At 42.8% G+C, this 21526-nt stretch overlaps 1 protein-coding gene across 2 annotated transcripts in view; it reads right to left on the bottom strand.

Annotated features, from left to right (window-relative positions):
- The window catches only part of LOC106581831 (kalirin), a 292220-nt gene that overhangs the window by 83907 nt on the left and 186787 nt on the right, over positions 1-21526 (bottom strand). For both annotated transcript variants that reach the window (XM_014164228.3, XM_014164230.3), the window contains exons 17-33: positions 21045-21263; positions 20276-20425; positions 15582-15696; positions 14924-15039; positions 14575-14697; positions 13221-13403; positions 10773-10894; positions 9434-9500; positions 8938-9047; positions 8556-8625; positions 7880-7969; positions 7436-7528; positions 3994-4105; positions 3366-3556; positions 1726-1827; positions 1166-1308; positions 744-846 (exon numbers count right to left, since the gene is read on the bottom strand). In XM_014164228.3, the coding sequence (XP_014019703.1) occupies positions 744-846; positions 1166-1308; positions 1726-1827; positions 3366-3556; positions 3994-4105; positions 7436-7528; positions 7880-7969; positions 8556-8625; positions 8938-9047; positions 9434-9500; positions 10773-10894; positions 13221-13403; positions 14575-14697; positions 14924-15039; positions 15582-15696; positions 20276-20425; positions 21045-21263 (2109 nt within the window). The remainder of the gene's footprint in view (positions 1-743; positions 847-1165; positions 1309-1725; positions 1828-3365; positions 3557-3993; positions 4106-7435; positions 7529-7879; positions 7970-8555; positions 8626-8937; positions 9048-9433; positions 9501-10772; positions 10895-13220; positions 13404-14574; positions 14698-14923; positions 15040-15581; positions 15697-20275; positions 20426-21044; positions 21264-21526) is intronic.

Raw genomic sequence — 21526 nt, forward strand, 5'->3', positions numbered from 1 at the left:
TCCCTGAGCGGTTTCCTTCCTCTCCGGCAACTGAGTTAGGAAGGATGCTTGTATCTTTGTAGTGACTAGGTGTATTGATACACCATCCAAAGTGTAATTAATAACTTTACCATGCTCAAAGGGATATTCAATGTAAGCTTTTTAATTTTTTTATTACCCCTCAATCAATAGGTTCCCTTCTTTGTGAAACAATGGAAAACCTCCCTGGTCTTGGTGGTTGAATCTGTGTTTGAAAGTCACTGCTCGACTGAAGGACGTTACAGATAATTGTGTGGTGTACAGAGATGAGGTAGTCACAAAAAAAGTATATTATTAAACACTGTTATTGCAACTTATTAGGTGACTTGTTAAGCACATTTTTACTCCTGAACTTATTTAGGCTTGCCATAACAAAGGGGTTGATTACTTACTGACTCAAGACATTTCAGCTTTTCATTTTTAATGAATTGGTAAAATAATTTTTTTAAAAAACATAATTCAACTTTGACATTATGGGGTATGGTGTGTAGTCCATTTACAAAAATAACAATTGAATCCATTTCAAATTGAGGCTGTAACACAACAAAATGTGGAAAAAGTCAAGGAGTGTGAATACTTTCTGAAGGCACTGTAGGTGACCGATATCACTGTAACTTTTTGTTTGTTTGATGCAATACACATTCCACCATTGTGAAATATGTGTGATGGTAATATCTTGTGTAGCCCTATTGGGAATAGAAGAGATGTTCCTGACGTCCTCCTACCTTATCACTGTCCACAGTGTTCTGGGAGGTCCTGGAAGCGATGGAGATGGTGTCTGGCTGGCTGCTGCCGTCACCCTGGCTGTCTACATCCTCACCAGCATCCCTGGAGAGAGCACACACACACACACACACACACACACACACACACACACACACACACACACACACACACACACACACACACACACACACACACACACAGCGTTAAAAGGGATGTGTCTCATCACTGTCTGTCTTGATGTTCGTTTCTTGAAGGGGATGTATCGTATCTTTAGCCATCCTAATTTAAAAGATGGACCAAATCAAATATAATGAGCCATACTGATCTATCAAATATGATTATTGTTTATTTGATTATTGTTTATTCTTCCAGGTGTTGCTTATGTGGGTGCCTGCCATGGCAGAGTGATGGGCCTGCTCACCTTTTGCTGTTGTTGCGTGGCTTGGCAGGGGTTTTGGGCATGTGGATGGGCTCCTTCAGCGCCCCCTTGAGGTGGATGATCCTCTCCTGGATCACCTCCCGGATGTTCTTGATCCATTCCTGCTTTGCTTCAATGCTGGATGCCTGGGGAGGAGGGTGAGACACACCACATCACATTGAATGACCTTTTTGGATCCTCTGGCCTCTGTCACTTGAAGTTCACGAGAAGGTGTTGGCGTATAAAGGAGAAAAACTGCACTGTAACCCTGAAGCTGTTGCTGTGTAAATGATGCTTTCTGCAAGGCATGGCCCTTACAGGCCTAGTCTTTAGGCAGACTATTATATGTCGCCTTTAATGGCCCTCAATGTCCTGAAAAATCTTGAAGATCAGTAGAAGGCAGCTTTAAGAGACCTGGGCCCGTATTCACAAAGCATCTCAGAGTAGGAGTGCTGATCTAGGATCAGGTCCCCCCTGTCCGTATAATCATATTCATTATGATCTAAAAGGGAAAACTGCCCTAAACTATCTTTAGGAATCAGTAGATGCTTTTGTGGACCTACCTTGAGGACAGTCTTGTTGTCAGATGAGGGGGTCCTTCCAGCCCACAGGGCAAACTTACAGGGGTCCCCTTCAATGTGCTCTGTCACGCCCAGTTCTGATGTCTGGAGATGGAGAACAACAAGTTCTTAAACACGGTTTTCTAATGCTTGTTATGACTTGGAACATCCCAAATCATGTGTTCAGTATACCATTGAATATCATTTAAAGCCCCCCAATAGCAACGTTCCCTTTATGATAAGGAGATGGCATTTAAGTGGTACATTAAGATACAGTCATAGTAAATCCCATCCAACTTTCCTCGTTGTCCCTGTGGACTGTAGTCCTTGGGTCCTGGCTGGTCACGTGTCCCAAATTGGCACCCTATTCCCTATATAGGGCACTAATTATGACCAGGGCCCATAGGGCTCTCTCCATGAAGGCAAATAGGGTGCCATGTGGGAAGCAACCTGGAACAGCTGCTATTGGACACGCACATATGCATTCATAATTCATGCTTTAATTCAGGACTGAGACCACTCCATCTGCTCTGGGTTTCATGTATCCAACACCTGCCTCTTTGTATTCTCCCTCCACAGCTTCCTCTAAAACACCCTGAAATACTGTAGCCTATTATACAAGTGGGCAATTAACACGTAGTCCAGTCCTGCTTACACATAATCTACATCTTAGTCATTTAGCAGACCCTCAATTGAGAGTGACTTTATTGAAATAAGAAGTCAAGAATAGCTACATATGAGCGTCGTCCGAATCGTAGCCCACAATAGCACAAATACTCTGCGCACCCATCCAACGCACACACGATGGGGGCTTTACATCCAATCCAAGGCTGGATGCAGATCAAAGGGAATGGGTTGGCTAACCTCTTGGCCCACAGTGTGGAGTAAACATCTCCACTGGTTAAAAGCACCTGCCTTTCTGCTCCAACTCACCAGGACTCCCCAGGACACATGCAAGGCATCACATCGTTATAGTATTATTAGGTTCACAGCTTGGCCAGCTGGATGACACAATATCTATATGAAAACACCAGCACTGTCTTGAGAAAATGCCCTTGAAAAGCTGGAACTCCAAATTACTATACGTGACCAGTCTCATTCCTCAGATCTCAAGTCAAGTGCCGCTTCATTCCTTTCAAATGGACCTCTGACTTGAACTTTAACTGTAGAGCAGGTAGGAGAGGAGAGGAGAGGAGAGGAGAGGAGAAAAGAGGAGAGGAGAAAAGAGGTGAGGAGAGGAAAGGAGAAAAGAGACAAGGAGAGGAGAAAAGAGGCGAGGAGAGGAAAGGAAAGGAGAAAAGAGACAAGGAGAGGAGAAAAGAGGCGAGGAAAGGAGAGGAGAAAAGAGGAGAGGAGAAGAGAAAAGAGGAGAGGAGAAAAGAGGCGAGGAGAGGAAAGGAGAGGAGAAAAGAGGCGAGGAGAGGAGAGGAGAGGAGAGGAGAGGAGAGGAGAGGAGAGGAGAGGAGAGGAGAGGAGAGGAGAGGAGAGGAGAGGAGAGGAGAGGAGAGGAGAGGAGAGGAGAGGAGAGGAGAGGAGAGGAGAGGAGAGGAGAGGAGAGAAAAGATAAGGAGAGGGGAGAAAAGAGAAGGAGAGGAGAGGAGAGAAAAGAAGAAAAAGGGTCCAGATAAGGAGTCCAGTCCTACCAGCAGTTTGTTCTTGAAGGCATATTTGGTGCGGCCGGCCGAGTCCTTGATCTCCTTGCTGAACACCAGGGAGATCTCGAACAGGAAGAGATGGCGGTCCCGGCCCTTCCGGATCAGAGACTTGGGATCCCACACCTGGAACGTGTCCTGGATGAACAGCTCTCCCTGCACGTCCAGATTCTCATCGAAACCTGCCGGAGATCACATGGCTCTTTAAATACAGCAATGCACTACGGACTGCAGAGTTGGGGCCAATTTGAATTGAAGTCAATTAAGAACTTTGGAAAGAAATAACTTATCCTTTTCAATTTAGTGAGAAATCATTGAAATAGTAGCACATTTCTTTGCAATTATTGAATTTGAAATTTCGGCAATTGGAATTGTCAGACTTCAATTCCAATTGTCCCCAACTCTGACAGAGAAACAACAACCTTACAGCTCTATACTTGCCTACTAGATAGTATTATTCCATGCAGTGCAGGTCTTACTGTACATTTCACAACTGTCCCTTAAAGGGATAGATAAGGTTAGTTAGTTTACTTCCACATGAAGTGATGGAACAGCCTTTCTAAGAAAATTGGAGATGTTTGAAATAGAATGCAGCACACAGGCCTCCTTCCTGCTGTACCTTCCAGCATGGCGACGTGCATGGCGTCGTTGGCCCTCTTGGGGACACTAAGCATCACCTCCAGGCCGTCCTTAATCTCCCCCTTCCCCTCCTCACAGCAGGTCAGCAGCTCCTGAAACATGACATTTGGACCGTTTTCATCAGTTCCAGTGCATTGATGGGGTTCCTAAGTCTACAGTTCCTGGCATGCATGTTAAACACAGGACAATCATTTCCCCAGCTGGATATTGTTTTATTAGAAAATCAGAGGGCTAAGAACAGACATTTCGAGAAGACCTGTCTGGAAATGGTTTCAGTGCTATTTCTTATGCCAGACACTGTAAAGGGGGATCTCTGTATTTAAGATACTGGCTGCGTCCTAAATGGCATAAGTGCACTATGTAGCATAGGGAATAGGATGCCATTTGGGATGCAACCTATGATGCTGTGTGATGACGCTCTGTACAAGTGCTACTATGGACATTTAACACAGAGCTAAGGGCCCACACACAGGCAGGGGAATCAGCCGACTCATGGGAAGCCATTAATGAGAACTCAATGTAAACATACTGATAGAGAGGAAGGGAGGGCTGCAGGGAAGGAGGGAGAGGGGGAGGGAGGGGAGAGAGGGATGGAGGGAGAGAGAGTGAAAGACAGTGAGAGGAGGGAGAGAGGGAAATAGAGAGAGGGAGGCAGGGTGGGAGGGAGGGATAGAGGGAGAGAGGGAGGGAGAGAGGGAGAGAAGTGCTCCAGAATGCTTTGATGTTCCATATTTCTTGGGGGAACTGGGATGGATAACAATGGCTCCCAGGGTTCCTCCTTGTCCCAAATGGCACCCTATTCTACTATTCCCTATGTGCACTATATTGGCAACCTTGATAAAGATGTGCAAAGGAGACTGTATAATATAAATATTATAAATAATGAGCTACACTGTATATTGTATGCCATTAATATTTTTGTTATTGTTATTTGTTATTGTATGTCATTTCTTTTTTTGCTATTATTTTATACTAATACAATCGCTCAGAGAAAAATATGATGTAATATATAAGTAATATATTTTTCTCTCAAAAAGATAGGGGTCGAATGACAGTATTGACACCCATGTTTTCAATAGTGTAGGACCCTCACTTGTGAGGATAAAGGCACTGAGCCTTTTTCAAAAATGTTTTATGAGATTGAGAGCAATCTGAGACCATTCGCCCTCAGGTTTTCAATGGGTTTTAAGTCCGGAGACTGAGATGGCCATTGCAAAAATCTGATTTTGTGGTCAATTAACCATTTCTTTGTGGATTTTGATAGGCTTACTGTCATGCTGGAAGATCCACTTGTGGCCAAGTTTCAGCCTACTGGCAGAGGCAACCAGGTTTTTGGCGAAATTGTCCTGGTACTGGGTAATGTTCATGATGCCGTTGACCTTAACAAGGGCCCCAGGTCCAGTGGAAGCAAAATAGTCCCATAATATCAAGGATCCACTACCATATTTTACAGTAGGTATGAGGTTCTTTGCATCCTTCTTTCAATGCCAACCCCACCACTGGTGTGCATGGCCAAAGAGTTCAATTTTCATTTAATCCAACAAATGTAAATGCCTGAAGTTTGCTAAACGGCATTGGCACTTGGATTGTAACTGGTGCTAAGGTCAGAGGACATGAAAGTAATGCCCTTCGGCCATGCACACCAGTAGTTGGTGTGGCCTCGAATAGTGCTGAGTGATTAACCAAAATGTTCTATTTTTATTTTTTAAAACAACTAATTGTTCAACATCGGTTAAATTATTTGAATTCCATTTAATTCTGGGTTTTCTTTTCTTCTGTGAGCTCAATGTGCACCTTGCACAGTTTCTCTAGAGATAAATCAGATCAAGCCAGAACTGTGCGATGTAGTTGGGAGTTGTAGTTTAACACAGAAAATGTGGCAATTAACTACAGCTAGGTTTCCATTCAATTGGTGACAGATTTTCAAGTGAATATTAAAAAATCTGCATAAAGAAAACAGTAGGCATTTTCCCACCAGTGCTATTTCCACCAAACGAACTTGTTGCTGATAAAGGTGAGTGCGTGATGACATAGTACACACAAAATGTACTTTCTCACTTAAAGGTGCACTATGCAGAAATTGCTCTGCCATTCCCTAGCTGCTAAAATTCAAATAGTTAGCCAAATTTCAGTTAATGTGACAAAACAAGCAAGTATAGTGTAGAGAATCACTGTACCATCGAAATCACTGTGAAATATATTTACCATAAACAAAAATGTTGCATTTTCAGCTATTTGAAGCTGGTGAACAAAACCGAAATTAAAAGACGCAAAAACTAAATAGCACACATAGAACAGATCTACCGCTTCTTAGACTTACTTTCAATGAGAATGACAAATCTATCGCTCACATTTCTATGTGAATTTGGTCAGGTTGCCCAAAAAGTTACATATTGCAGCTTTAAGTTTTCATGTACCAAATAAAAATCTAAAGTTCAATGTGCTTCCATCACATTTTCTACTCGACCGATAGTTTTGTCACTAAAACTGTTGCGTTGAATAGCAAATGTGCCTACTCTGGTCTTGGCACATGCGCTCTAGCCAACAACTCTATAACAGTTTTTTATTGGCCTAATGATGAAATCATTGAGTGGTTTCCTTCCTCTCTGGCAACTGAGTTAGGAAGGACGCCTTTATCTTTGTAGTGACTGGTTGTATTGATACACCATCCAAAGTGTAATTAATAACTTCACCATGCTCAAAACACTATTATTGCACACAGTGAGTCCATTCATTTTATTATGTGACTTGTTAAGGAAATGTTTACTCCTGAAAGTATTTAGGCTTCAAATAACAAAGTGGTTGAATACTTATTGACTCAAGACATTTCAGCTTTAATTAACTTGTAATGTGAATAAATGATAAGCAGTAATGGGCAGTCACTACCATCATGGGACTTTTATAAAAAAATTCTGTGTTACAGAATGTAAATTCTGTGTTACATAACGCATAGGGCATTTAATGTTTTAAAGAATAATCGAATAATCGAAAACTGTGATTTTTTTATCGGACCTGAAAAATCACTAATCGCTCAGCACTAATGTCGAAAGGATGCAAAGAACCTCATACCTACTGTAAAATATTGTGGTGATCTTTGATGTTATGGGAGTATTTTGCTTCCACTGGTCCTGGGGACCATGTTAAGGTCAATTGCATCATGAACTTTACCCAGTTATCAACATTTTACAATAGCCATCTCAGTCTCCGGACTTGAACCTCATTTAAAACCTGTGGTTTGAATTCACAAGGGAAGTCCATAAGAGCAGATGAAGGATATCAAGGATCTGTAAGGATTCTGAATGGCAGAATGGTCTAAGATCTCTCCCATAGGGCTCCCATAGGGCTCTAGTCAAAGTGGTGCACTATATAGGTAATTGGGTGCCATTTGGGACAGAAACCTTCTGTCCCATCATGTTCCCTACCTTGAGGAGAAGCTGGTACTTAGTGATCCTCTGCACTGGCTTGATAAGGTACGAGGAGATTGAGTTGGCCAATCCGTGTCGCTGCTGGATTTCCTGCACACAGAATTGACGACATCATGACGATTAGAGCATATTAATGTTGACATTGAGATACCCTAATGTGTTCAAGCCTATCATCATGTGTTCGTCCGAAATGGCACCCTATTCCCTATGCAGTGCACTACTTTTATCTGGAACCCTATGGTCACTGTTCATATGTAGTGCACTGTAAAGGGAATAGGGTGCCATTTGGAACAGAAGTCATACGACTCTGAGGCGGACTGTGCACTGTAATGCAAAGAGACTAATGGTAGTAAGCAGAAAAAATATTCCTGTGTTTTAGGGTTGAAATAAATGGCTAATTGGCACCACCTACAGGTATAAGAGGAAAACTCATTCACTTACATCGAAGAAGCTTCCAGCATGCTCCAAGATGAGTTGGCTGGAATCTGGTTTGTTTTTACAGTAATTTACATACATGTGGAATTTATCAGCCTGCAAAACAGAATGGGAAAATCCAGTCAAATTCAAATTACTGAACATTTTCTTACATGCATATATTTTTCCATATATATATACCACTACAACTACGGTAAGCAATGTTAACTGCCAATGCTTAAACCAAGCAGCTTTACAAGAGGTTATCATGGGGCGGCAGGTAGCCTAGTGGTTAGAGCGTTGGACTAGTAACCGAAAGGTTGCAAGATCGAATCCCCGAGCCAACAAGGTAAAAATCTGTCGTTCTGCCCATGAACAATTCCTAGGCCGTCGTTAAATAAAATAAAAAATGAATGCTACTGTATGCCTGTTTATGGAAAAAAGGGCTTTATAAAATACGATTGATTGATTACAGATGTTGTATAAACTAATTGCAAGAAAGTAAGTCAGAAGTGCCCTGTGGGCGGTGTAAGCAAAAAACTAAACACCATGGTCGTATTCTCTAGGCACGAAGCAGGATGGGACACCTGGACGTGACCAATAAGAAATACTCATTTTCAGTTTCCATTGCAAAACGGTTCACAACGTTTTCCTTTGTGCGCTCTAATGAACACAACCCATTGAGTGAAAACAGGAGTCTTACCCATGTGACAAAACAATGGCCCACATCTTCAGGTAGCTGCTCATAGTTCACTAGCTCTTTGAGGAAAATGCTGCAATTAGACAGAAAAGAGAGGGTTAACCATGATAATATTCACTGCTTAAGTATTTCCTCAACCAAATTCACATGAAATAGAAGTGATTTGAATTGGTCTCTCATGCAATGACGTGCACCTGAAACACAACAACAAAGCTAATTGATATAACAAGTTGGAATCTCTTTCAAATTAAGGATGTGTCCCAGATGACACCCTGTTCCCTATATAGTGCACTACCTTTGACCAAGACCCTGGTCAAAAGAAGTGCACTATATAGGGCATAGGGTGCCATTTGGGACGCATCCTCAATTTGAAAGAGACTCCTACCTGTTATGGAAATCATAAATCTCCTGGATGTTGCCGAAGATGATGTGCTCCTTGTTGACGATGCCAGGTGGGATCTCCTCCACCCCACTCGTCATCTCCCACAGGTACGTCTAGACAGGACGAGGAGATGAGAAAGACACCCAGTAAATTACATCCTATCATGTCCTACAACCAATCCTCACAAAACATCTTAGACTTGTTTTTTCATCCTGGCAACCTTTTCGAAGGGTTATAACTGTAATGTGTTTTTTCCTCCAAAAATGAGTTGAATGCACTGACTGTCAGTTGCTATGGATAACTAAAATGTTAATGTAATTGAAATACTTCTGTCTGTGACGACCAATGACAGTGTAGGTGAAAAACAAAGAACAAATCTGACTTATTATATCATTAAAACACCCCAAGAACCACTTCTATGAGTCCATACCATGGTCAATACAACCCTGAAAAGAAGAGTTTCATTGCCAAGCAAAAAATGGAAGAGGTATAAGCTTACCTCTAAACATTCATGCAAGTCCCTGACATAGGCCTTCTCAGTCTGAAGGAGTTCAGCCATTATGAACCTGGATAAATAAACACATGCAATATATCACCAACCAGTACCAGTCAAACGTTTGGAAGCACCTACTCATTCAATTGTTTTTCTTTATTTTGACCATTTTCTACATTGTAGAATAATAGTGAAGACATCGAAACTATGAAAGAACACATATGGAATCATGTAGTAACCAAAAAAGTGTTAAACAAATCAAAATAGATTTTAGATTCTTCAAAGTAGCCACCCTTTGCCTTGATGACATCTTTGCACACTCTTGGCAGTCTCTCAACCAGCTTCATGAGGTAGTCACCTTTAATGCATTTCAATGAACAGGTGTGCCTAATTAAAAGTTAAGTTGTGGATTTCTTTTCCTTAATGCGTTTGAGCCAATTAAGAAGGTATGCGTTTGCCCCAGTCTGAGGTCACCTCTCTGACCAAGGCCCTTCTCCCCCGATTGCTTAGTTTGGCCGGGCGGCCAGCTCTGGGAAGAGTCTTGGTGGTTCCAAACTTCTTCCATTTAAGAATAATGGAGGCTACGGTGTTCTTGGGGACCTTCAATGATGCAGACATTTTTTGGTACCCTTCCCCAGATCTGTGCCTCAACACAATCCTGTCTCAGAGCTCTACGGACAATTCCTTCAACCTCATGGCTTGGTTTTTGCTCTGACATGCACTGTCAACTGTGGGACCTTATATAGACAGGTGTGTGCCTTTCCAAATCATGTCCAATCAATTGAATTTACCACAGGTGGACTTCAATCAAGTTGTATAAACATCTCAAGGATGAATGTAAATAGGATACACCTGAGGTCAATTTTGAGTCTCATAGCAAAAAGTCTGAATACTTATGGAAATAAGGTATTTCGTGTTTTTTATACATTTGCAAACATTTCTAATAACCTGTTTTCGTTTTGTAATTATAGGGTATTGTGGGTAGACTGATAAGGAAAACATTTAATTTAATCAATTTTAGAATAAGGCTGTAACATAACAAAATGTGGAAAAAGTCAAGGTGTCTGAATACTTTCCGAATGACCTGTATATAAACGAGGGATACAGCAGAGAAAGTGAGTGGCAGAACGGGGATCTAACCATTTCTTTGAAGAGCATATGTGTTCTGGCGTGGGCAGACGGCAGCACTACCACTTGACCAGCACCCAGCATATCATGAAATGTTAAACATAGGCCTATACACCTTATGAAAAGCCATAGTACTACCATAGACTTGAGTACTTTGCAACACTTGCTTCCTCCAGCGATACTTCCCTATTTCTCTCTGTCTGCAGTGTGTACTCACTCTTTCTTCCTGGCTGACTTCCTCTTCTCCTCGTTGACCTCGTGGTTGGGGTCGCGGAGCTTCACCTCCCCAGGATCAGTCAGGCTGGCTGGGATGATGTCCAGCTCCAAGTCCTTATTATCCTACCAGAGACAGAGGGAGCTCTCAGCACACATCCCAAATGGCACCCTATTCCCTATGTAGTGCACTACTTTTGACCAGAGCCCTATGGACCCTGATCAAAGTAGTGCCATACGTTGGGAATAGGGTGCTATTTGGGACGCATCATTAGAGTCATGTTATATTCCCTTCAACATGGTCCATGATGACTCAGCACTCAGCACTCTGACATCAAATATACTTTTCGAAGAAAAAAAAAACTATTTCAAGTAGAGGAGAAATCAATGCCTGTGTGTCGAGATGAGGACAGGGCTTCAAACTGAGTTGTGTTAGGTCTTGCCCCCGGTTTTCCTCGACCGAAGGCAGTAGAGATACTAGCTATAGTAAAGATAATGTATTGAGCTTGCTGGAAGCCGTTCCTTTGTGAGACAGTCACACTTAAAGTTGAAGTCGGAAGTTTACATCACTTAGATAGGAGTCATTAAAACTCGTTTTAATCAACTACTCCACAAATTTCTTGTTAACAAACTATAGTTTTGGCAAGTCGGTTAGGACATCTACTTTGTGCATGAAACAAGTAATTTTTCCAACAATTGTTTGCAGACAGATTGTTTCACTTAGAATACACTGTATCACAATTCCAGTGGGTCAGAAGTTTACATACACTAAATTGACTGTGCCTTTAAACAGCTTGGAAAATTCCAGAAAATGATGTCATGGCTTCAGAAGCTTCTGGTAGGCTAATTGACATAATTTGAGTAAATTGGAGGTGTACCTGTGGATGTATTTCAAGGCCTATCTTCAAACTTAGTGCCTCTTTGCTTGACATCATGGGAAAATCAAAAGAAATCAGCCAAGACCTCAGAAAAAAAATTGTAGACCTCCACAAGTCTGTTTCATCCCTGGGAGCAATTTCCAAACGCCTGAAGGTACTACGTTCATCTGTACAAACAATAGTACGCAAGTATAAACACCATGTTACCACGCAGCAGTCATACCGCTCAGGAAGGAGACGCGTTCTGTCTCCTAGAGATGAACGTACTTTGGTGCGAAAAGTGCAAATCAATCCCAGAACAACAGCAAAGGACCTTGTGAAGATGCTGGAGGAAACAGGTACAAAAGTATCTATATCCACAGTAAAACGAGTCCTATATTGACATAACCTGAAAGGCCGCTCAGCAAGGAAGAAACCACTGCTCCAAAACTGCCATAAAAAAACAGACTACGGTTTGCAACTGCACATGGGGACAAAGATCGTACTTTTTGGAGAAATGTCCACTGGTCTGATGAAACAAAAATAGAACTGTTTGGCCATAATGACCATCGTTATGTTTGGAGGAAAAAGGACGAGGCTTGCAAGCCCAAGAACACCATCCCAACCGTGAAGCACCGGGTGGCAGCATGATGTTGTGGGTGTGCTTTGCTGCAGGAGGGACTGGTGCACTTCACAAAATAGATGGCATCATGAGGAAGGAACATTTCTGGATATATTGAAGCAACATCTAAAAGACATCAGTCAGGAAGTTAAAGCTTGGTCACAAATGGGTCTTCGAAATAGACAATGACCCTAAGCATACTTCCAAAGTTGTTGCAAAATGACTTAAGGACAACAAAGTCAAGGTATTGGAGTGGCCATCACAAAGCCCTGACCTCAATCCCATAGAACATTTGTGGGCAGAACAGAAAAAGTGTGTGCGAGCAAGGAGGCCTACAAACCTGACTCAGTTACACCAGCTCTGTCAGGAGGAATAGGGCAAAATTCACCCAACTTATTGTGGGAAGCTTATGGAAGGCTATACAAGTTAAACAATGCTACCAAATACTAATTGAGTGTATGTAAACTTCTGACCCACTGGGAATGTGATGAAAGAAATCAAAGCTGAAATAAATCATTCTCTCTACTATTATTCTCACATTTCACATTCTTAAAATAAAGTGGTGATCCTAACTGACCTAAGACAGGGAATATTTTCTAGGTTTAAATGTCAGGAATTGTGAAAAACTGAGTTTAAATGTATTTGGCTAAGGTGTACATAAACTTCCGACTTCAACTGTAAGTGTATTTGCAGGACCTTTCTACTGGGGAGATGACCTCTAAGGGAGTTATAACAACAGCAGCAGATGAAGGACTATCTATACATTTAAGGGAGCACAAATTATGAATATCATATGTTGGACAAAATTTGTTTCATTTCATACGTCCTTTGAAAACACACTCATTAGCAATAGAAAGACTAAGCCTAATTAGTTGCCAGGGACTGATGTTATGTTGATGAATGAGCATTCACAGCAGGTGGGGTTAGCCCTAAACCCTATAGAGGCCTTACAGGGCCCTCCAGGGGGCCTTACCTCGGAGCTGATGCCCAGTGATTTCTCCAGGCTGGAGCGGTACTTCCCCATCCGGAGGGAAAAGTCTCGGTAGCGCTTGTCCACTGTGGTGACCCACTTCTTCAGCTCAATGACGTGCACATGTCCCTTCTCGACGAAGCTGTCTGCCAACTGAATGAGGAGCTTCACCTTCTCCTTGGTTTGCTGTAGGAAGCCCACAGACAGATGAGTGTGTATGAGTGTGTGTGTGTGTGTGTGTGCATAGGTGAGTTTGCATATATGTGTGTGTATTATAACGTGTGTGTGCATGTAAGCATGATTGTGTGTGAGTGTTTCAATCATCTGTAGCCTCCACACTCCCCGTCAACGTCTATGCTGACGCTTGAGAGAGTGCAGACATCCCTCAGGAGAGATCTCCTAACACTTGTTTGCTGCCTGAACCACTGATAATGCATTCGCGGGGAAATGCATCAGCAAGTGAAATTAGGAGGCTGCAGATTGCACAGAACAAAGCAGGAAAGATTGTGGAGGTGGAGATATGGTTCTTCTGTTGTAGTCATGCGCAATGCTCTTGGTTGATCATCAATCAACAAGATAATTGAAAAAAAACATGCTTATTTTAATTCGTAATATACACCATTTAAAACAGTCAAACTCTATTCACAACGGTATTCAGTTGGTAAGAGATAGACATTCAGTAAATACTAGGAACAGATTGTCCACCATCTATGTGTTATCCAGACAGAAAAGAGAAATAGGCAAAATAACATTTCGATTTAGAGCAATAAAGAAATTGAATAATTTAACTGAGCAAACCAGAAACCTCTCAATATATACATTTAAACAATACTTTAAAACCATTTAAATATAACACATAGAAATGTTGTGTTGGACTATAGTAGATGAAGAATCAATATCTTCTTAGACTGAGTATTTATCGGGTCAATATGTTAGTGTATTATGTCTGTTTGTAACAGTGTGTTTATATGTGAAAATTTGTTCGTATTATAAATTGTATTTTAATGTTTAAGGACTCTTAGAAGATTAGTCCAAATGAGGACTAAAAGAGATCCCAAAAAAATAAAAAATAAATAGCCAATGGTCTCATCCGGCTGTAAACAGGTAGACAAGAGGCAGACTGCAGTGGAAATGTTTAGCTAATGTGATATGCAGGTATAGGGTCAGCAGTAAGTGAGGGAGTCAGAGCAGACTCCGAACAGTAGCTCTAGGGCTGCGTCCCAAATGGTACCCACCCTATTCCCTATGTAGGGCACTGCTTTTGACCAGAGCTCTGATCAAAAGTAGTGCCCTACATAGGGAATAGGGTACCATTTGGGATGCAAACTATATCTGCTTCCAAGCTCCAGCTCCATACCTTGGCGGAGACTCGGAATTCCTCATACTCCTTCAGTAGTTCCTGACTCCTCTCGCCGCTCTCTCCAGGGGAGGTGTGAGTGGAGAGGTAATACTCTCCTGTTTCCTGGATCCAGTCTAAAGCCTGTGGAGAGACATGGGGGGAAATTAGTGAAGTGAAGAGCTCGCTCATTCCGTATTCTTCTCTTCCTCTCTGCATGTCCTCTTTCATCGTTGGCTGTGCTGGCCATCGAAAGCAAATAAAAACCCCACGTATCCCTGGCTGGGTCCAGTCCAGGAGGCCAGATTTTATGGACATGCCGTAAAAACACAGCACTCGGAGTGCTTGGGCTGCGTTCAGGAGAGCTCACCTGTTTGGCGCTGCGTTCAAAGACCACGTACTGCTGGCACTGATCCAGGCGGCGTTTCTTCATGGTCCAAAAGTGCAGAACCCGGTTCTCCCTCTGGAGTAGCTCATTGAGGATGGCTAAAGAGGAGAGGGAGGCCCGGGAGCACAGAAAGAAGTTAGCAGATCTTCAAATCAAATCCCATTTTATTGGTTGCATACACATATTTCGTATATGTTATTGCAGGTGTAGTGAAATGCTTGTGCTCCTAGCTCCAACAGTGCAGTAATAACTAACAGTGGTGAATACTCCAGAGTTTCAAACAAAACCTCACTAGTCAATATAGAAACATAACAAACATTAGAAGTAAGTTTAACTGAAAGTAAACTGAATGTGAAAATAAATATGTAAATTTCCGAAAGAAGAGGAGCATGAAAAGAGTTAGTAACAGCATGGATAAGGACTCGTGCTCATAAGTCAATTTATGTGTGTCCCAAATGACACCTTATTATTCCCTATATAGTGCACTACCTTTGGCCAGCCCTGGTCCAAAGTAGGTGTGCATTGAGTGTGGGAAATGCGCTCTACAAATTAAATATTATTACTATTAGCTACTATGTAGGAAATAGTGTGCCATTTGGGACAAACACCATGCTAGTCCAATAAGGCTGTTGTGACTGACCTTTAACCTGCTGCTCAGGTCCTCTGGCATGGCCTGAAGCACCAGGTATACCCACATTATTCCTGTGGATGTACTTCAGGAACACCTCAGCATTTCTCCTGGCCAATGTGCAAGCCTGTGGCACAAGAAAATACATTGTCGAACAGGTTCCTTGCAATGGACAACGTATCCACAACTACCATCCAAAATACATTGAGAGGTTAGGATATTGCATGTGTATCTATCTTAAGACAACATACAGTGCATTCGGTAAGTATTCAGACACTTTGACTTTTTCCACATTTTGTTACGTTAAAGCCTTATTCTGAAATGTCCTCATCAATCTACACACAATACCCCATAATGACGAAGCGAAAACAGATAGACATTTTTGCTAATTAAAAAATAAAAATGAAAAATGAAAAAACATTTACATGAGTATTCAGACCTTTTGCTATGAGACTCGAAATTGAGCTCAGGTGCATCCTGTTTCCTCCATTGATCAACCTTAAAATGTTTCTACAACTTGATTGGAGTCCACCTGTGGTAAACTAAATTGATTGGACATGATTTGGAAAGGCACACACCTGTCTATATAAGATCCCACAGTTGACAGTAGATGTCAGAGCAAAAACCAAGCCATGAGGTCGAAGGAATTGTCCGTACAGCCCCCGAGACAGGATTGTGTCGAGGCACAGATCTTGGGAAGCGTACTGAAGGTCACCAAAAACACAGTGGCCTCCATCATTCTTAAATGGAAGAAGTTTGGGACCACCAAGACTCTTCCTAGAGCTAGCCACCCGGCCAAACTGAGCAATCGGGAGAGAGGGCCCTTGGTCTGACAGAGATCCAGAGTTAGTCTTGACAGCCTGCTTGGAGTTTCCTAAAAGGCACCTAAAGACTATCAGACCATGAGAAACAAGATTCTCTGGTCTGATTAAACCAAGATTGAACTCTTTGGCCTGAATGCCAAGCGTCAAGTCTGGAGGAAACCTGGCCCTATCCCTATGGTGAAGCATGGTGGTGGCAGCATCATGCTGTGGGGATGTTTTTCAGTGGCAGGGACTGTGAGACTAGTCAGGAACGAGGGAAAGATAAACAGAGCAAAGTACAGAGGGATCCCTGCTCCAGAGCGCTCAGAACCTCAGACTGGGGCAAAGGTTCACCTTCCAACAGGACAACGACCCTAAGCACACAGGAAAGACAAGCAGGAGGGGCTTCAGGACAAGTCTCTGAATGTCCTTGAGTGGCCCAGCCAGATCCCGGACTTGATCCCGATCGAATATCTTTGGAGAGACCTGAAAATAGGTCTCCATCCAACCTGACAGAGCTTAAGAGGATCTGCAGAGAAGAATGGGAGAAACTCCCCAAATACAAGTGTGCCAAGCTTGTAGCGTCATACCCAAGAAGACTTGAGGCTGTAATCCTGCCAAAGGAGCTTCAACAAAGTACTGAGTAAAGGTCTGAATACTTATGTAAATGTAATAACCTGTTTTTGCCTTGTCATTATGGGGTATGGTGTGTAGATTGATGAGGGATTTAAAAAAAATAATCTATTATAGAGTAAGGCAGTAACGTAACAAAATGTGGAAAAAGTGAGGCGGACGTAATACTTTTCAAATGCGCTGTGGTTACATCACTGTCAACATGGTTATTTGTTTTTGTTTTACAACAAGTAAACTGGCATCCACAACATGTCCTTCAAGAGGTGGACATGTATTCCAGCTCTGTAATGGGAAAATAAATATGTAACCAAACAGCTACGAGTTGCAGAATAACGATGAGTTCTACTGAAAAGAATCAGACAGACAGAACAGCATCAGTTCAGGGTCTGTGAATATGCAGCAAATGAATGATCAATAGAACATGGGTTACGTCACAAATGGCACCCAATTCCCTATAGTGCACTACTTTCCATGCAGCACTCATGGCTGTCTTGGGAAATATGTTCCCATCCCCCTGGGTGATTCTTAGGAGCTGGGGGGAGTAGGGTGAAGTTGCCCCTAGCTGATCTTGGGTCAGCTTTGCATTTCTCCCATATGGGGAAGCTGATCTTTCCTGTGTTTTCCTTGGTACAGATCTAGGATCAAATTCCCCCCCCTTTCCTACCCTTAACCATTAGTGGGGGAAATGCCCCAGAACTGACCCAATATCAGATTCCAGGGGGCAACTTCACCCTCCCCTCGACGTCAGAAACACTTCAAAAAAGTAATGAAAATATAAGGCAACATTATGGCTGAGAAGAACCATCCAGAGTAATGGCAGCTGGTAGAGCTTTATGAGTTAATGCAACATGGCGGCAACTTCAAGACACAATAACTATTTGAACAGTTTCATACTACAGCAGATGAAAGAGCGGAAGGAGCGCGGAGATGTGGAAATGGACAGCTAGGAAGAAGGAAAGGAGCGGAGTGTAGAGGGAAGCGGAGTGCTGAGAAAGATTGTCAAGTACAAAAAGAGAAAAAACATACTCCGGTAGGTCAGAAATTGAACCTTACGAGAGTGAAGATGAATTACCTGCGGTGGCAGGTGCGGTGAAGACCACAGAGTTCAAGCCTCGCCCTGATGATGACAAAGATGATTCTGGTGTAGTAGGAGTGAGATTTTTGGAGCGAATGGATTGCCTTCTGGCTGATCCATATGTGGTGTCCGGTTGAGAAGAGGTTGGGGACTGTTGCATTGGTGAAAGTAACTCGAAGTGGACTCGTAATTACTTTTTTGTGTGTCTTCCGTCCAGAGAGAGCGGGTGCTCAGCACAACGCGCCTCAGGAAAGGACCTGTGTCTTACTTTGATATGGAGCGGGTTGCTGTTGAAAGGAGTGATAACTGGGGTGGCGTTAAATGTTGAGCAGGATCAACTGAAATTGAAGATTGCCGGTGTTTGTGACACCCTCCGTTTTGTGTGACACAGACACGGTGAAGAGCATGGTGAAACACAGAAGACACCATCTGTCCTGCTGAGTTTTGATGCAGAGTCTTTACCCAACAGTCAAGTTAAGAGGTTTCAGTTATCCTGTGAGAGCTTTTGTCCCGAACCCATTACAGTGTTTTAGGTGCCAAGCTTATGATCATGTTGCAGCAGTGTGTATGAGAGGAATTTCTAAATGTGAGAAGTGTGCAAGAGGGCATGAGTCAAAGGAATGTGTAGTATCATTGGAAAAAGCTGTGTGTGTTAATTGTAGGGGTACCCATGTTGCTGGAGATCAGAAGTGTCCGGTGAGAGAAAGGTAGATTGAGGTTGCCAAGGTCAGAGTAGTACAGAAGGTGTTGTATGCTGAGGCATTTAAGAAAGTAGTAGAGGAAGATGGTACATGGTGAGAGATACTAAGAGGCTCCCTGTGAGTAGGCAAAGGGCAATAGAGAGTGACAGGAATAACATGTGCTTCAGTAAGGTTGGCTTCTTCGCCATGGTTATCAACTGTACTGCAGAAATGGAATGTAAATCACAGAACATTTACTAAACAAAATATAAATGCAACATGTAAAGGGTCGTATGTTTCCTAAGGTGAAATAAAAGATCCCAGAAATTTTCCCCAAAAAGATATTTCTCTAAAATGTTGTGCACAAATTTGTTTAAATCCCTGTTAGTGAGCATTTCATCTTTGCTAAGATAATCCATCCACCTGACAGGTGTAGCATTTGAAGAAGCTGAATAAACAGCATGATAATTACACAGGTGCACCTTGTGCTGGGGACAATAAAAGGATTCTCCGAAATGTGCAAAATGTGTTGTCAGACAACAACACAATGCCACAGATGTCTCAAGTTTTGAGGGAGCGCACAATTGGCATGCTGACTGCAGGAATGTCCACCAGAGCTGTTGCCAGAGAATTTAATTTAATTTCTCTACCATAAGCTGCCTCCAACGTCGTTTTAGAGAATTTGGCAGTGCATCCAACCGGCCTCACAACCGCAGACCACGTGCAACCATGCCAGCCCAGGACCTCCACATCTGGCTTTTTCACCTGCGGGATCGTCTGAGACCAGCCACCCGGACAGCTGATGAACCTGAGTAGTATATCTGTCTGTAATAAAGCTATTTTGTGGGGAAAAACTCCCCAGGCCTTACTCCCAAGTGGGAGGGCATAGCCCACCCATGGTTGCGCCCCTCCCCAGTCATGTGAAATCCATAGAATAGGGCCGAATAAATATATTTAAATTGACTGATTTCCTTATATGAACTGTAACTCAGTAAAATCAGTGAAATTGTCACGTGTTGCGATTTTGTTTCTTCAGGTGGCAGCTGCACAGAGGTACTTGGGTGTACGAGGTTTTACTGCAGAAGAGTTACAAGGTGTGTTGAACGATAGTGTCCCGCCCTGTAGGATCAGATAGGGCCAAGTAGTGGAATAGCGTGTGAGAGGCTTTAATGGGTGTAGGGTTAGTTGGTAGGGCAATATTTCTTCCCTTTTCCCAATTATTTTTTCCCTAGCCTGTTAGTTTCACAAAGTGTAATGAATTTAAACTCTGGAACAGTAGGCAGACACAGACCACACAGTAGTTGGTGGTGACGGTTAGCTAGCTATGTTCCTGTTTTTGTTAACATTGTAGCTAAATGGGATTGCTAGCTAGCTACTTAATTATTTCTACCATATACTAATTGTCTGTATTTGTTTATTATTTTCTTTGCAGACGATCATGATATGCCGGCACAGACAAATGAGGCACAGAGAATAGGGCGCCATTTGAGACAGAAACATTTTTCTCTGCTGTACCTTGAGGAAGGCTTCCTTCTGCTCCAGGTGTTTGCTGATGAGGGGGATAACATGGTCCGTCTCAGCCATGGCTCCCAGCTTGTCATGGCCACCACACCAGTCCTCATCTCTCCTGTACTCTTGCTCCAGACTCTCCAGCACACTGCATACCTGAGGAGGGCACAGTTGTCTCAGTTAGTCCTCACAATAGTTCACACACGATTTCGAGATGCCATGGAACAGGACGTACTACTGCGATGCAGCCTTTTCTGTCTTTTGAGGTTTTACATTTTTTTAAATAATTTTACCTTTATTTAGCTAGGCAAGTCAGTTAAGAACACTACTTATTTATTTAATACTTATTTACAATGACTGCCTAGGAACAGTGTGATAACTGCCTTGTTCAGGGACAGAACGACAGATTTTTACCTTCTCAGCCTGAGGATTCGATCTAGCAACCTTTCAGTTACTGGCCCAAAGCTCTAACCACTAGGCTACCCTGCCGTCCAGTTTAACCAAACACAAAACCACATCATCCTCTGTGTCTTATTATTTTATTAAAGGAGTGGGAATTCATATTTCTTCTTGTTTATTGAGGATATAGCTAGAGACAGGATGATGTGATTAAAGAGAGAAGGCCTCTCAAGTAGGCCCTCCAAGCCACCACCACCATTTGTCTTAATGGATAGGAAATGCTTGAGGCGGTTTTTGAGTGATTCAGCTACAACTAAAAACAATTCAGGGAGCACTGCGTGGGGGGGGGGGGGGGGGGGGGGGGGTGGACACACACCTGCTCTGAGGTCTTGTAAAAGGCCACAGAAGCATTGACCAGCTTGAGTCGATCCTCCATCTTGAGCATGAGCTGCTGCCAGTGCATGGCCACCTTCTCGGCGCAGGCCCGTATGCCGTCCGGGTCAAAGTGGCCCGCCTGGAGCATGACCTCAGCCTTCTGCTGCACCTGCAGGGCACTCTGGTGGGTCTTCTGGAGGGAATTGGCATGAAACAGGGACTGAGGGGACACACACAGAGAGAGAGGGTTGTTTAGGGTCAGGGTAAGTGAGGGGTCAATGTTACATGATAGTGTCTTAATTGTAATGTACAGGGTAAATATGACATTTTTACAAACTGAACATGTGCTAAGACTTGACATAGTTTCATGTTTACATTTTTTTTCTTCTACAATGACGTTTTTTTGGGGCTGAGATTACATTCACTAAGTGAGTCGTTGGAGCATGTCGAAACTGATAGGATCAAAAGAAAGGGTAGCGCTGC

The sequence above is a fragment of the Salmo salar genome, chromosome 21, assembly GCF_965601325.2.
Source record: "Salmo salar chromosome 21, fSalSal1, whole genome shotgun sequence".
Classification (NCBI taxonomy): Eukaryota; Metazoa; Chordata; class Actinopteri; order Salmoniformes; family Salmonidae; genus Salmo; species Salmo salar.